Source organism: Lynx canadensis, chromosome A1 (genome assembly GCF_007474595.2).
Source record: "Lynx canadensis isolate LIC74 chromosome A1, mLynCan4.pri.v2, whole genome shotgun sequence".
In the NCBI taxonomy this organism is placed as follows: domain Eukaryota; kingdom Metazoa; phylum Chordata; class Mammalia; order Carnivora; family Felidae; genus Lynx; species Lynx canadensis.
The window spans coordinates 156,855,680-156,870,496 of record NC_044303.2 but is presented as its reverse complement, the minus strand read 5'-3'; the positions used below and the strand labels follow the sequence as shown (position 1 = coordinate 156,870,496).

General features: G+C 36.4%; 1 protein-coding gene across 3 annotated transcripts in view; it reads left to right on the top strand.

The window, feature by feature from the left end:
* The window catches only part of KIAA0825 (KIAA0825 ortholog), a 205,447-nt gene that overhangs the window by 46,660 nt on the left and 143,970 nt on the right, over positions 1-14,817 (top strand). For all 3 annotated transcript variants that reach the window (XM_030324862.1, XM_032593683.1, XM_032593682.1), the window contains one exon: positions 593-724. In XM_030324862.1, the coding sequence (XP_030180722.1) occupies positions 594-724 (131 nt within the window). In that variant the 5' untranslated portion in view covers position 593. The remainder of the gene's footprint in view (positions 1-592; positions 725-14,817) is intronic.

Below are 14,817 nucleotides of genomic sequence, written 5' to 3'. Positions count from 1 at the left end.
AATATATATGCACTGACTGAATGAATGATTTGATAGTGGGAAAATGCATGTCTCTCTAGGAAGAGTAGAATATGTAAGTTTTAGTCAGTTATAAGTACTTAGGTTGACAGAGGTGATAGAGGAATTCAAGGAAAATTATGCCTTCTTCACATATAAATAAGGGGTATGGGATGACACTTGGAAATTTGGAAGTTACAATTTCCAGGTCAGTGTGTTGACAAGGGTGGAGGGAAGGTGTTGAATTCTTGTTGCCGCCACCCTTGTTCACAGTGGTCTATGTGGTTTGGGATCGCCTTTGCAGCTCTTGGTTACAGTGAGAAGCAGCAGGATGCTTGAGTACTCTCTGAGGGGTGCGGTTTTGTTCAGCTTTCAAACCATAGAGAAGTGTGAAAATCAGGTCACACCTCATGCAAATTAAATAACAAAGCACTCTATACCTAGTTTAACAATACCCTAGTTTTCCTACTGCTGTATTTCATTTTACCTATAAATGAGAATTATTATTTTTGGTTTAGGATCACAACTTGAGGTGTTTTTTTTTTTTTTTCTTTATTTTTGAGGATGTGACATGCTTTTTATTCTTATTCCACAGAATGGATTGGGGAGATAAATATTCCCATACTTCTTTTGACCTACATTGTTTGTTAAATTCACTTCCTGGAGACTTGGAGTTTAAGCAGATCTTCAGTGACATTGATGAAAAGATAGAACAAAATGCTACAAGGTAAATATTGTTAATTATTTAAAACTAGTTGGTTTCATGTTTCATTTACACAAACTGTACCTGGTCTAGTTTTAGTGTTTTCTACTCTTAGATCATTTTAGGTTTTCATATTATTAATTTTCCTGAAAAAAATTGATTAAACCCTCTTCCCTAGAATTTAACATTATTAGTACTTTAAGACTCAAGGGGTTCCTGGGTGGCTCAGTCCTTTAAGCGTCCGTCCGTCTTTGGCTCAGGTCATGATCTCGTGGTTCATGAGGTTCGAGTCCCACATCAGGCTCTCTGCTATCACTGTGGAGCCCGCCTACTAACCTCTGTTTCCCTGTCTCTGCCTTTCCCCACACGTGCAACACTCTCTCAAAAATAAATTTAAAAAAACTTTTTTAAGCAAATGTGACTCAAAAATTTAGGCACTGCCTTCAAATAGGTAAATTAAAGTTTATTGAATTTCTACTAATGTTTTCTTAGAGTTTGCCAATATTGATGACCTAGATTTTCATTAATATGTTTAGAGTTAAGCAGCTTCACTTGATAGATAAGCACAGAAATTAAAAATTTCAAATTACAGTATTAAAATTGTAGTATAAGGCCATGCATTGCTTGAGTTGTTGAAAGAGACCAAAACAAAAATGTATTATTTTTATGTAACATTTGTCATTATAAGTCACCTTCCCACGTGGAAGGCCAGAGACTCCATAGAGAGTTGCTCTGCAAGATTAATCTTTATCACGTACTCCAAAAGTTAGTGCTACCAAACATTAGGAGTAATGGGACAGTTAAGCAGTTTGCCATTAGATGGAAGAGACTTTGTCTTTATATGTGTTTTGGGTCCTAGAATCAGTTCACCTATTTGGATCCTTTTGGTCAAAGGTTCTAATAATTCACCTCATGTAGGTTATAAATATGCAAACCACAGTACAAATTTCTAATATAGAATGAGACATAGTATTTCCTTTTTTAAAATTTAAGGTATAGTTAATATTGAATTGTCCAAGAAACCGAACCAAGCAAGTGAAATGTTCCTATCTATGATTTTTTTTAATGTTTTATATAAGAATGCAGTCTATTTTTTGTCATAACAAAGGGCATAAATAACTTAAATTCAGAAGAAAGCATATTTTGGGGGAATTATAATTAAAACCAAAATCTCCCATCCCAGACATTCCCTCTACAAAGGCAGAAGAGAATAAAAACACTCTGTTATTCAACACGCGTTAAACCAGAATGCGTTGCATATCACAGCTGTCTGCTAAGAGATTGGCAAGTCAGAGCTGGGCATCGCACCCCTTCATATAACCTGGTAGATGCAATCCATAACAAACATGTTTTCAAGATAAACAGTAGCTAGTCCTCACGTAGAGGATTTGGCATGGCAGCATATTTTTTCACGCATAGTTCATCCTAATTTTACCTGTGTTAGAGGGTACCTTCGTTAGCTAATTGTCTTTATCCTGAAGACAAACACACTTCTCATATCTTTAGGACAGAGTGATTTTGCAGATTGGAACAAAGCAACCACTGAAATTAGTCCTTGCCCTTCATCAGGAACTAGAGCCAGGAGCCATTGCGCTTGGTGTTTGCATTTGGAAAAGATGGCTTCCAGGTTCTTGAGATAGTCCTGGTTGAGAAAGCTGACAAAAGATCTAATCTAGTCTTCTAAGGGATATATTTCAAAGAGATGAAAAAATACTTAAAATTATAAATTTCAAAGATAAATAAGTAAAAGGAAGAGGGAAATCCATTCCCTTATTTTCAACAGAGAGAATTAAGCCTTTTATTTTTAATTTGCATTGCCCTTACAATATATATACATATATACGTATATACATACATCTATATGTGTGTGTGTATATATATATATATGCATACACACATATATATGTGTATGTGTTTATGTATAGTTTTTTTAAAGATAGCATATATGTATGATTTAACCATACTATAGAGTGTGTATTATAATTTGTATATAAATATAAAATAACTGTGTTAAACTTTAGTATAATTACATATTATGTAATTTATATATTATATATTTGGATATTTTATGGCACAGTTTTTAACCCAAAGAAACTTATAAATGAAAATAGTATTAGCTTAAATATATTTGTAAGTAATTTATCTAAATTCCAGAGATGGTTATATTGAAACAAATTTTAAATAATTTTTAAAAGGTAACCTTTTTTCATAATAGCATTTAGGCTTTTTCAAAATAAAACAAATCACTGAACTCTGATGCTTTTGTTATAGAATGCTTCGTTTTTATTTGCTATACCATCTGTAGTTAATTTCCTGCCCTACCTGGTCAATAAGAAATCATGCTCAGAAGTAAAACAGTGATTAAAATATTGTATTTTGCATTCATAAGTTGTTATTTAGGTCAAAACTCATGTTATTAAAAAGGAAATATGACATGGAATATAAGGATATAATTTTTAAATTAAAAATATTTTATTGACCATATATTAAAACAAACCTAGAACAGAACCACCTCAAGTGACCATTGATCTTCACAAGGGATAAAATAAGGGAGTAGCTGTATGTGCTGTATGCTACATTTAGAATAAAGTCTATTTTTCATCAAATTCAATTATGTTTTTATTATACTCTAGAGAATAAACATAATAGTATAGGGTGTATATATTTTTTAGAATAAAATACTGAATAATAACCATGGCTCAGAAGAATGTAAATCATTTATGCACTCATTTATTGCCTTCTAACAGAATAGCTTTTAGAAAATTGTATGTCATGACGAATCAGTTATGCCACACTTACACTGCAGTAGTTGAATTACCCTTGGCATTTTTGTATTCTAACAGTTCTATTTATCTCTCAATGGTGTACATTGAATAAGTAATGAACATCTGTATGATATGGGTTTACCAGATACTTTTTAAAGGAAAAAACACAAGTAATTCATTTTTAAAGATGGTATTTTTCCTTACCCTTGAATTTTTAAAGTTGTGTTTCTAGCAGTGACCCTGAATTCTAAGTATAAAATCCTTCCCTCTTCTTAATATCATCAGGTTTTACGAGCCACAGGGTCTTTTGTTTCCCCAAAGCAGTGATTCACCAGAATGGAGTAGAGTGCCCAGGGGTCAGTGAACCTTCACCTGCCCTTCAAGAGAGGCTGTCATTCTCTCAGGCCATTTTCTCTTCTACATCATCATTTCCATTCAAGTCAGAGCTAGGTGACTCTTAAGTCTGACCGTGGAAATCAGTGATCGCAAATTATTTACTTTTAACACATATCAAAATTGGTAACAAGAAGGTAAGTAACTTGCCAAAGAGGAATACTATGAATGTTGTACTCACATTAGTTCAGTAACTGAAAACTGCACGTCACTGAAATATTTTTTGAGCTAAATGGATCTTAATAGTTGAAAAAGATACTGAAGAGTAGAAGTTTTATTGGAATCACAAGAATATTTTTTTTCCTCTTAACTTTCAGTTGGATAGATACAATTTTATCATTAAAAGTTTATTTTACCTTTCTGTTTTCTAAATATAGAAGGTCTTTGTGTGTCCTTCAAGAACTAAGTTTTACCTACAAAAACAACAAGAAGTGTTATCATAGATATTATTTGCCTTAATCCAGGAGAGGCCTGCGGGGTGCAGAGCATTAACTTTAAATTGTGACAGGACATTAGATACATGGTTTCTGTAAATTTAGTCATGCTTATTTACAGAGGATACATATTCCATACATTATATTTATTTTCCACATAATGCTTAATTTTTTTATATTTATATATGAAGACTTGGGGGGAAGTTTTCCACACGATGCCCTAAAGTTCTGAAAGAAATAACCAAAAGAAATCTTCAAATAAGCTGTCAACATTGGGCTTGTCATGGTAGAACCACAAATCTGCCAGTGGACACACATATTCACGTTAATATATTTCATGGCCATAGCAAATCAGATAAAGTGAAAAGTAGTCATTTCATACACTGTACTATTACTATTTGTGGCAGTATTTTGGCACTTAGGAATAAAAACGGGATACTAATATATACATACTCCTTTTTTAAGTTTAGTGTTTGTACTTCTCTCATGTGTTTCTCTATTCTCATGTATTCGTCTGACAGAATCTGTACCTCTTCTCCTAAATTACTCCACAAGACTAGGCTACGTGGAAAGAAACCCGAAAGCTTTCCCCATCTATCCTTGAACCTAGAGTGAGACTTAAATAGGCATTTTCAGTTTCCCCCATCGGGGCTCTTGTCCTTCTCAGAATGAATAATGCCTCCAGGCAAACAGCATCCTGGGCCTCAGCTCTGTAACCTAAACTTTCCATGACTCCATTTACATTTGCTGCTTTTTAAATTTATCTGGTCCTCCTACTGAAGCTCTCAACCTAAAGTCTAGTGATGCGTGCAGGTAGAAGTGGAGATAGGCGAGAAGACAGGAAAGATGAGCCATGTTTCATGGTGGCTTGTGGACCTGCTTTCTTCCCTCGTTTTTTTCTCTGTTAGCTCCTTATTTGAATGTCTGTGGTGTTCCTAACTCTTTTCTGCATAGTCCTGTGTTGTGTGCCTGCAATACTGCCCTTAGACCTCTGCTTTAGGTAAGGTAAAGTAGCTCATCAGATGATTAAGTGATCCTTTCAAGCAACACATGGGTTTTAAGTGTTTGACATTTTTAAAAAGTGTAACTTTTATTTTTATGTGTGTTAGCTTCCCCTGCTCTTGGTCCAGAATGTATAAGGCAACAACGGATTTTTATTTGATGATTTCTTTTTATTTTTGTTAATGTTATTTTTGAGAGAGAGAGAGAGAGACAGAGTGTGAGCAGTAGAAGGGCAGAGAGAGAGAGAGGGAGACACAGAATCTGAAGCAGGCTCCAGGCTCTGAGCTGTCAGCACAGAGCCCAACACAGGGCTCGAATCCATGAACCACGAAATCATGATCTGAGCAGAAGTTGGACACTTAACGGACTGAGCCACCCAGGTTCCCCAAATTTAAGATATTTTTAAGGATTATTATTGTCGTTATCTTTCCATGGGAAATAGCAGGAAGCAAGTGTCTGCCTGTTTGTAAATTGTTATGATAACAAAAATAGAACAATAGTATACTAAATATCCATCCAACAATAAGATTGAGCCAACAATAGTTAGGCCCTGTTTCTCAGGGAGAAAGGTAGTTAATTGGCCACTAGGAAGTAAGTCCTCTTGAGCTAAGAATCAGGGGTGCCTGGTGAAGACCTGGCCCACCTCTGAGGGAAAGAATAGGACAGACATACTAAAAGAGAACTGAGTCATGGTAATGAGATGTGACTGCTGTGGCTGGCTCATCTTTCCTGTTAGATCCATGCCCTGAGATCTAACCCAACCCTGCCAGTTTTCCCTGGAAAGCGCCTAGTCAGGGATTCAGCAGAGTCAACACTTTGTCTAAAAAGAGTCACTATCAGGGGCACCTGGCAGGATCAGTCAGAGGAGCATGTGACTTGATCTTGGGGTCTTGAGTTCGAGCCCCATGTTGGGTGTAGAGTTTACTTACTTACTTACATAAACAAGCAAAGAAACTTTTAAAAAAATAAAAAGAGGGGCACCTGTGTGGCTCAGTCAGTTAAGCATCCAACTCTTGATTTCAGCTCAGGTCATGATCTCGTCATTCGTGAGTTTCCAAGTTTGAGCCCTGCATCAGGTGCTATGCTGACAGTGGAGCCTTCTTGGGATTCTGTCTCTCCCTCTCTCTCTGCCCCTCCCCTGCTCCCTCTCATACACACACTCTCTCTCTCTCAAAATAAATAAACCTTAAAAATATATATTTTTAAAAAAATAAAGAGTCCCACTAACACAACACAGCCTTTGTTAATTACAGTCCTAATTTTAGAATGTCTGGACTAAATATTTTTCTTTGGGATGGTAAGGGAGCTGAGGGGTGGATCGGGGGATTTGGAAACTGGGATTATTACTTCCTTCATCTCTACTTTAAAGACTTCAAGTGCTCAGGGCATCTGGGTGGCTCAGTCAGTTAAGCATCCAACTCTTGGTTTTGGCTCAGGTCATGATACCACAGTTTGTGAGTTTGGCCCCGTGTCAGGCTCCATGCTGACATTGAAGAGCCTGCTTGGAATTCTTTCTCTCCCTCTCTCCCTCTGCCCCTCCCTTGCTCGCGCTCTCTTTTTCTCTCAAAATAAATAAATAAACATTAAAGACTTCAGCTGCTCAACACTGACTTAAATAGTCCTGGCACAAAGTAGGCTAGAAGACAGTCAATTAGGCATCTATTGTGTTTGCTTTATCTTTAACTAGTGTGAGGCTAGATGAGTAGTATGTGATAGAAGATGCTGTCATCACATGCTAGTTTTCTTTTCCATTATGTATTTGAAAATACATACATGAGTATGACTCATGGAAGATTTCAGACAGCAGAGAAAGGCATATATGAGGAAAAGTTCAGTACAGAAGGGTAGGCTCTGACCCCCGTAGTCTTATTCTTCAGAAGTAACCTATATGGTTAAATTATTGTAAAACTATCCAGAAGTAGTCTCTGCATATGTATGCATGCACCCAAACATACTTTACCTTTTTATACAAATGGGAACTATATGATGTACTATAGTTAGATTTTTTTTTACCTAATACATTTTTTAAATCTCTCCATATAATTTTACCTCATCTTTTAGATTTCACTCATTTAGGTGTGCAACCATTTATTAAGCCATTTCCCTCTTTTTTCTTAAGTTTTTTTGTTTTTGTTTTTTTTTTGAGAGAGAGGTAGAGAGAGGTGAGAGAGTATCCCTGCCCTGTCAGTGCAGACCCCAATATGGGGCTCGAATTCACACCGTGAGATCAGAACCTGAGCCAAAGTCGAGTCAGATGTTTAACCGACTGAGCCACCCAGGCACCCCAAGCCAATTCCTTCTTGATGAACGTTATATTCTTTGCAGTCTCTCTGCCTTTACTTCACACATGCATGCATATGTACATTCTTCCTTCATTATGAGAGTTTATCTACAAGATGATTTCTTAGAAGTTGTACACTTAGCTGTTGAAAAATTGTTCTCCAGCAATGCTAAAACTGTCTTCTTTCCCAGAGGCAGTATAGAACAATGCATGCTGTATGTGCCTTCCTACATGGATGTTGTTAAACCCTCACTTGTAACTTCCAGTCAAACCTGTTGTCCAGCACAATGATTGAATTTATCCAGGCAATGGAAATAAAGATGTAGTCTAGTCTCACAACCTTGAGATCATGACCTGAGCTGATATCAAGAGTCCAGCGCTTAACCAACTGAGCCACCCAGGCACCCCCCAAGTTAGATGTAAATTTAAGAGAGAGGAAAAAAAAGATGTGCTTTGGGATCTAATGCCAGGCTGACTCCGATCAGTTCCAGCTTACTCTTGTACTCCCAGGATGACTCTGCCATTGATTAGAAGCTGGGGGAGTATTTCACATTTGAAATTTTTTGAAAATGCTGTAGACTTTAGATTGGCATAACCCCTACACTAGGTGTGAACTTTCTTGAAGCTGTCTGAACCATGCAAGAGCCTCTCTAAATTGCTGTTGTGAGGATTAGTGATATAAAGCAATAAATAACAGAGCGTCCTAACTCAAAAGTTTCTTTCTTTGTTTTTTACAGTTTATTCATTTTGAGAGAGAGAGAGAGAAAAGGGCAGGGGCAGAGAGAGAGGGAGAGAGAGAATCCCAAGCAGGCTCTGTCAGCACAGAGCCCAATGCAGGGCTCGAAACGACAAACTGCGAGATCATGACCTGAGCCAAAACTAAGAGTCAGATGCTCATCTGACTGAGCCACCCAGGCACCCCAAAAGTTTCTTTCTTCCTACATTCCTCATAGAATAACTGAACATAACAACAGGAATCTTGGGAGGTTATTTGTATATTTCAGATGAGAGATAAAAAGAAACTGAACCCAGTCTTTCACAGTAAGAATTGAAAGGGGAGGATACATTTAAGAAAGATTTAAACAGGGGCGCCTGGGTGGCGCAGTCGGTTAAGCATCCGACTTCAGCCAGGTCACGATCTCGCGGTCCGTGAGTTCGAGCCCCGCGTCGGGCTCTGGGCTGATGGCTCAGAGCCTGGAGCCTGTTTCCGATTCTGTGTCTCCCTCTCTCTCTGCCCCTCTCCCGTTCATGTTCTGTCTCTCTCTGTCCCAAAAATAAATAAACGTTGAAAAAAAAAAATTAAAAAAAAAAAAAAAAAAAAAAAAAAAGATTTAAACAGATAGTGTTAACAGGATTTGGTGTTGAGGATGTTTTTTCCTTGCAACTATACTTAAGACATTTTGAAATGACCAAAATCTCTTTGAAATAAGACAGTTTGGCATAGATGTTTAATTTCTTACTATACTTTTTAGCCATTAATAGTTTTATGAATCCTTTTCTCAACCTTTTAGAAAGTACTATCCCAAAATACGTTTGTTTCAGGAAAATAAGCTTTTTTTTATGGCTGGCTTATAGTTTAATTACTAATTTTTATATATCAGCCCTCTTCCCTATTAATTACTTATTAATCCCTAGGAATTTTACTAATCTAGTTAGATAAATTGGACTTAGCTAAAAACTGGAAAACTGTTTATCTCATAACTATTTGTGCTTTTAAACATGTGATAGATTGAAAAAGTCTTTTCTTTAGACTGAATTTATGTTGTGGGTAAACAGTATAAACAAGAGCATTAAAAACATGAAATGAATTTTTTTAATGTTTAGATTTCTCTTACTGTAAAAATCTTAATCTCTACCATGACACCTCTACTCTGATTTTAAAAATAAAAATAGAAATTCTAGCTTTCCATGAAAGCATACCAAAATGTTTTCTACAACTTTTACATGAAAAACATTGTCATAATTTTCCCCAATGGAGCATACTTTTTTTTTTCCTTTGAATTATTATGTGGTTGAATAATAAAAACTCTGTGTTTTAAATCTTGAAAGAACTTTTACAATAAAGTTTCTAGATTTTATGTCATAAATATTCTCTTCTCTTTTTCTCAGTTCCTCTCCCTATCCTCACCTATACCAGCCTGATATTAATAGGCTCTTATACTTTTGTTATTCAATGCTGTCTAACTGTAAGACATCTCAGTCCTTTTTTGGAAGTAAGATACACACCTACATGCATACATAAATATAGTTGTGACCATAAAAATAAACTATTTGTAATTATCCAAATAAACATTGTTTTTAAGTCACATGGCAATAAAGTTAGATGATCACTAAATTCTCAGGGGTCAGATGTCAGGGAATTCTAAGAACAGTGATCCCATTAGTTTTCTTTTTTCTTTTTAAAAATTTTTTTTAATGTTTATTTAATTTTGAGAGAGAGAAAGATAGAGTGCAAGCAGGGGAGAGGCAGAGAGAGAGGGAGACACAGAATCCGAAGCAGGCTCCAGGCTCTGAGCTGTCAGCACAGAGCCTGACGTGGGACTCGAACTCATGAACTACAAGATCATGACCTGAGCTGAAGGCAGTCACTTAAGCGACTGAGCCACCCAGGCGCCCCCCATTAATTTTCTTAAAGCATCAATATCCTTGCATATAATTTCCTTTTCTATAAGTTTTCTATACCTTTCAAGGCACATTTAGCAGCTGCCTCCTGTGTAGTCCCTTAGCACTGTACACACCTCTTATCAAGTCTTACTGTAATGAAGTTATTTATTTACAGGTCTGTCTCTCTCATTAGACAGAATTCCTTTAGAGCTGGGACCCTGTCTTATTCACATTTGGATCCCAAGTATATATCACAGTGCCTGCCACATATTCAGCATTCACTTAATGTTGATCGAACATGTCTTCATTCAATAAGTAATTTTTACACTCAGGGTACCCAGGGGTGAATGTTGAATGAGAAAACCACCACAGATATCTTCTAAAAAAGAATATTGCATATTGCATTTTAAAAATGGTTTGTAAATCTGATTTACACACAGCCTGTCAGTAATGTATGCACTCATACACGTCATTAACTTGGATAATTCAGAGTCATTATAATTAAGTACATTGGGTTCAAATTTATTAAGAAATGTTGAGACATATGAAAAGGCATAAAGGGTATTAATGATAAACATTCATACACTCATCATCCAGCTTAAGGAATAAAACAATACCAGGACTGCAAAGGCTCACTATATGCCTTTCTCCAATATCATCCACTTTCTCATCTCCACCCCGGATTTGGTGATGGTGATCGCTCCAGCACATTTCCTTCCACTTCGACTACCTATGCTTATAATCCCTTATAATAAGGTGTACTGATGCATGGCAGATTTTCAAACTGTTGTGTGGATAGTATCGTACTGCGTGTATTTATTTGTACCTTTTCCTCTCAACAGTGTATTTGTAAGATTCATCCATGTTGATAGCTACATTTCTACTTTTATTTTCATGGCTCTCTTCCACTCGGTGAATTAACTCTTTAATAATTTAATAATTTTCTTGTTGATAGCCATTTAAGATGGTTTCAGTGGATAAGGCTAAAAAAAAAATGCTTTTAAAAGTTCTTCTAATGAAAAAAAAAAAAGTTCTTGCTAATGATCCCAGGGTCATGGGATTGAGCCCCCCTGGGCATGGAGCCTGCTTGAGATTCTATCTCCTTCTTCCTCTGCCCCTCCCCCACTTGTGTGCCTATGCTCGCGCGCGCGCTCTCTCTCTCTCTCTCTCTCATGTTCTCTTGCTCTCTCAAAAAAAAAGTCCTTGCTAAGCCAACTAATGGTGTAAATTTGGGAATTTAAACTATTTAATGGAAGAGATTCTACATCTGTTTTTAGACTGTTTACATTTTTGGGCTAATGTCTAGGATCTAACAATAAAAGTGTTAATTGGATTTCTATTTGTTGAATTATCTTGGTAGTTTTTTTTTATGACTGACCTTTCTTCTAAAGAAAATTTGAAGCATCTTACAGTTAATCAGAAAACACTTAAACCCGAATAAAGACAAGTACCTTGTTATTTCAAAAATCCTAGACTAGGGTATTGCATCATCTACCTCTGAAGTTATATAGACCTCCTCCCATCCAAGATTATGATCCCCATCAGCAATATTACTACTACACATATATGAAAATAATTTTAGTGGCGCCTGGGTGGCTCAGTCGGTTAAGCGGCCAACTTCATTTCAGGTCATGATCTCGCAGTCCGTGAGTTCTAGCCACGCGTCGGGCTCTGTGCTGACAGCTCAGAGCCTGGAGCCTGCTTCAGATTCTGTGTCTCCCTCTCTCTGACCCTCCCCTGTTCATGTTCTGTCTCTCCCTGTCTCAAAAATAAATAAACGTTAAAAAAAAAATTTAAAAAAAAATAAATAAATAAAAAGAAAATAATTTTACATTTTAGGTAATTTTGAATTAATTTTGACCTCAATAAAAATTACATATCAAGCTTTCACCTTAAATTTTGAAAATAATACCTTTGTATACTAATCAGGCAATAAATCTCTACACTTCCAACTATTGTTTTGTTTTTTTAAAGCAAGATGTTTAGACAGTGGTGAATGGCAGAATGACAAGATGTTTAGCCAACTAAAAACAAAATCAGAAGTTCTGACATTGAAAATTTTGTGACACAGTAAAGGAAACAATCAACAAAACTAAAAGGCAACCAATGGAATGGGAAAAGATATTTGCAAATGATATATCGGACAAAGGGCTAGTGTCCAAAATCTATAAACAGGTCACCAAACTCCACACCTGAAAAACAAATAATCCAGTGAAGAAATGGGCAGAAGACATGAATAGACACTTCTCTAAAGAAGACATCCGGATGGCCAACAGGCACATGAAAAGATGCTCCACGTCGCTCCTCATCGAGGAAATACAAATCAAAACCACACTCAGATATCACCTCACACCAGAGTGGCCAAAACGAACAAATCAGGAGACTATAGATGCTGGCGAGGATGTGGAGAAACGGGAACCCTCTTGCACTGTTGGTGGGAATGCAAACTGGTGCAGCCGCTCTGGAAAACATTGTGGAGGTTCCTCAGAAAATTAAAAATAGACCTACCCTATGACCCAGCAGTAGCACTGCTAGAAATTTACCCAAGGGATACAGGAGTACTGATGCATAGGGGCACTTGTACCCCAATGTTCATAGCAGCACTCTCAACAATAGCCAAATTATGGAAAGAGCCTAAGTGTCCATCAACTGATGAATGGATAAAGAAATTGTGGTTTATATACACAATGGAGTACTACAGGGCAATGAGAAAGAATGAAATATGGCCCTTTGTAGCAACGTGGATGGAACTGGAGAGTGTGATGCTAAGTGAAATAAGCCATACAGAGAAAAACAGATACCATATGGTTTCACTCTTATGTGGATCCTGAGAAACTTAACAGGAACCCATGGGGGAGGGGAAGGGAAGAAAAAAAAAAAAAAGAGGTTAGAGTGGGAGAGAGCCAAAGGATAAGAGACTCTTAAAAACTGAGAACAAACTGAGGGTTGATGGGGGGTGGGAGGGAGGGGAGGATGGGTGAAGGGTATTGAAGAGGGCATTTTTTGGGATGAGCACTGGGTGTTGTATGGAAACCAATGTGACAATAAGTTTCATAATAAATAAATAAATAAATAAATAAATAAATAAATAAATAAATAAATAAATGTTTAAATATTTTAAAAAAATTTTATGACAAAAACTTTTTAAGTTTATTTATTTTGAGAGAGAGACCAAGAGTGTGGGTGGGGAAGAGGGAGAAAGAGAATCCCAACAGTGAGGAGCCTGAGTTGGGGCTCATTCTCATGGAGCATGAGACCATAACCTGAGCTGAAGTCAAGAGTCAGACACTTAACCGAATAAGCCACTCAGGCATCCCAAAAATCTGTGATTTTAAAAGCCAGCTCAACTGTCTTAGTTTGTATCAGTGAGGGAGGTGGTCTGAAATGCACTAACTGCTCAGTCCCTTTATCAGTGTTTGGACAAATTACTAAAATATCTAGCCTTCAGAAGGCTTTACCCTATTTATAGATTGTGGTTATTGGCCTCTACCCAGATTCAGATGTTAGAGATTAGCCTAAAAGCTGAGTCTTGATTGAAACAGATTTAGGCAGACTCAGCCCTGAGCCTTTCCAATTCACTTTGCTATCATCTATTAGGTTTCATTGAATGAGACACATGAGGATGCTATAATAAAAACCTTTGTTAAAGGGTCCCTAGAGTTAAGGTGTATTTCAGGTATCATGTTTCTCATCCATAGATGTGCTTACATAAGTTAAAACCATATCTGCCAATATTAAGGCTGACTTAGAACTGGTATTCCTGAATAGAATTGTCCCATCAGGAAATTGCATGGCCTGTGGCCTAAGGAGGTATTCTTTTTCTTGTTTTCATGAAAAAGCTCTTTGAGTCTCAAAATGTTATTTGTTTCATGGTGATTCAGTTTGAATTCACTCATGCTCAGAAGTCTCCTGAAAAGCCTTCCTTAAATTGACAGTGTGTTTTATAGGCAACCCACACCTGGTGATTTTTGAAGAGCCATTCATATGACATCAGTTTTAATAATCAGTTTGGTTTCCGAAGCTTAAATAATTTTGTCGCATGGTATCTATAATTAATAGCAATGATATTTTCAAAACAGTAATAACCTTTTTAGTAACAGATCTTTCTTAATACTATTAAGAGGCAAATGCATAGCTGTCAATTTTGGGTGAGGGCGGTCAGCTTCAAAAGAATTTTTCTGTTAATAAGCTTTCTTGCAGTTTAGATATGCTGCCATCAGGTGGTAGTAATATGTCATATCCATGTGGCTCCACAGATGACATTCTGCTTAAGGTCATCAGTTTATACCACGAAGATTTATAATCATGAATCCACAGATTTTATATGAAAATTAAAATAACATAGTATATCCATTTAGTGTTAGAACTAAGGGTACTCTGTATATTATTTTTAAAGCAGATATGTACTGAAAGATTCAATTGGACAAGTTTTTCTGTTTTTAGTTTATTTTTTGGTACATGAGTATTATATACTTTCTAAAACTTTAGAAAATTATAGAAAAGTAAAATGTAAAAGATCAATTTCATTACCCAAAGATAATTGCTATTAACCCTTTGTTTTGTTTCATTTCCTTCCAGTCTTTTTTTTTTTTTTTTAAAAAGTGTTTAGTATGTTTTTGTTTTTGTTTTTTGGAGTAG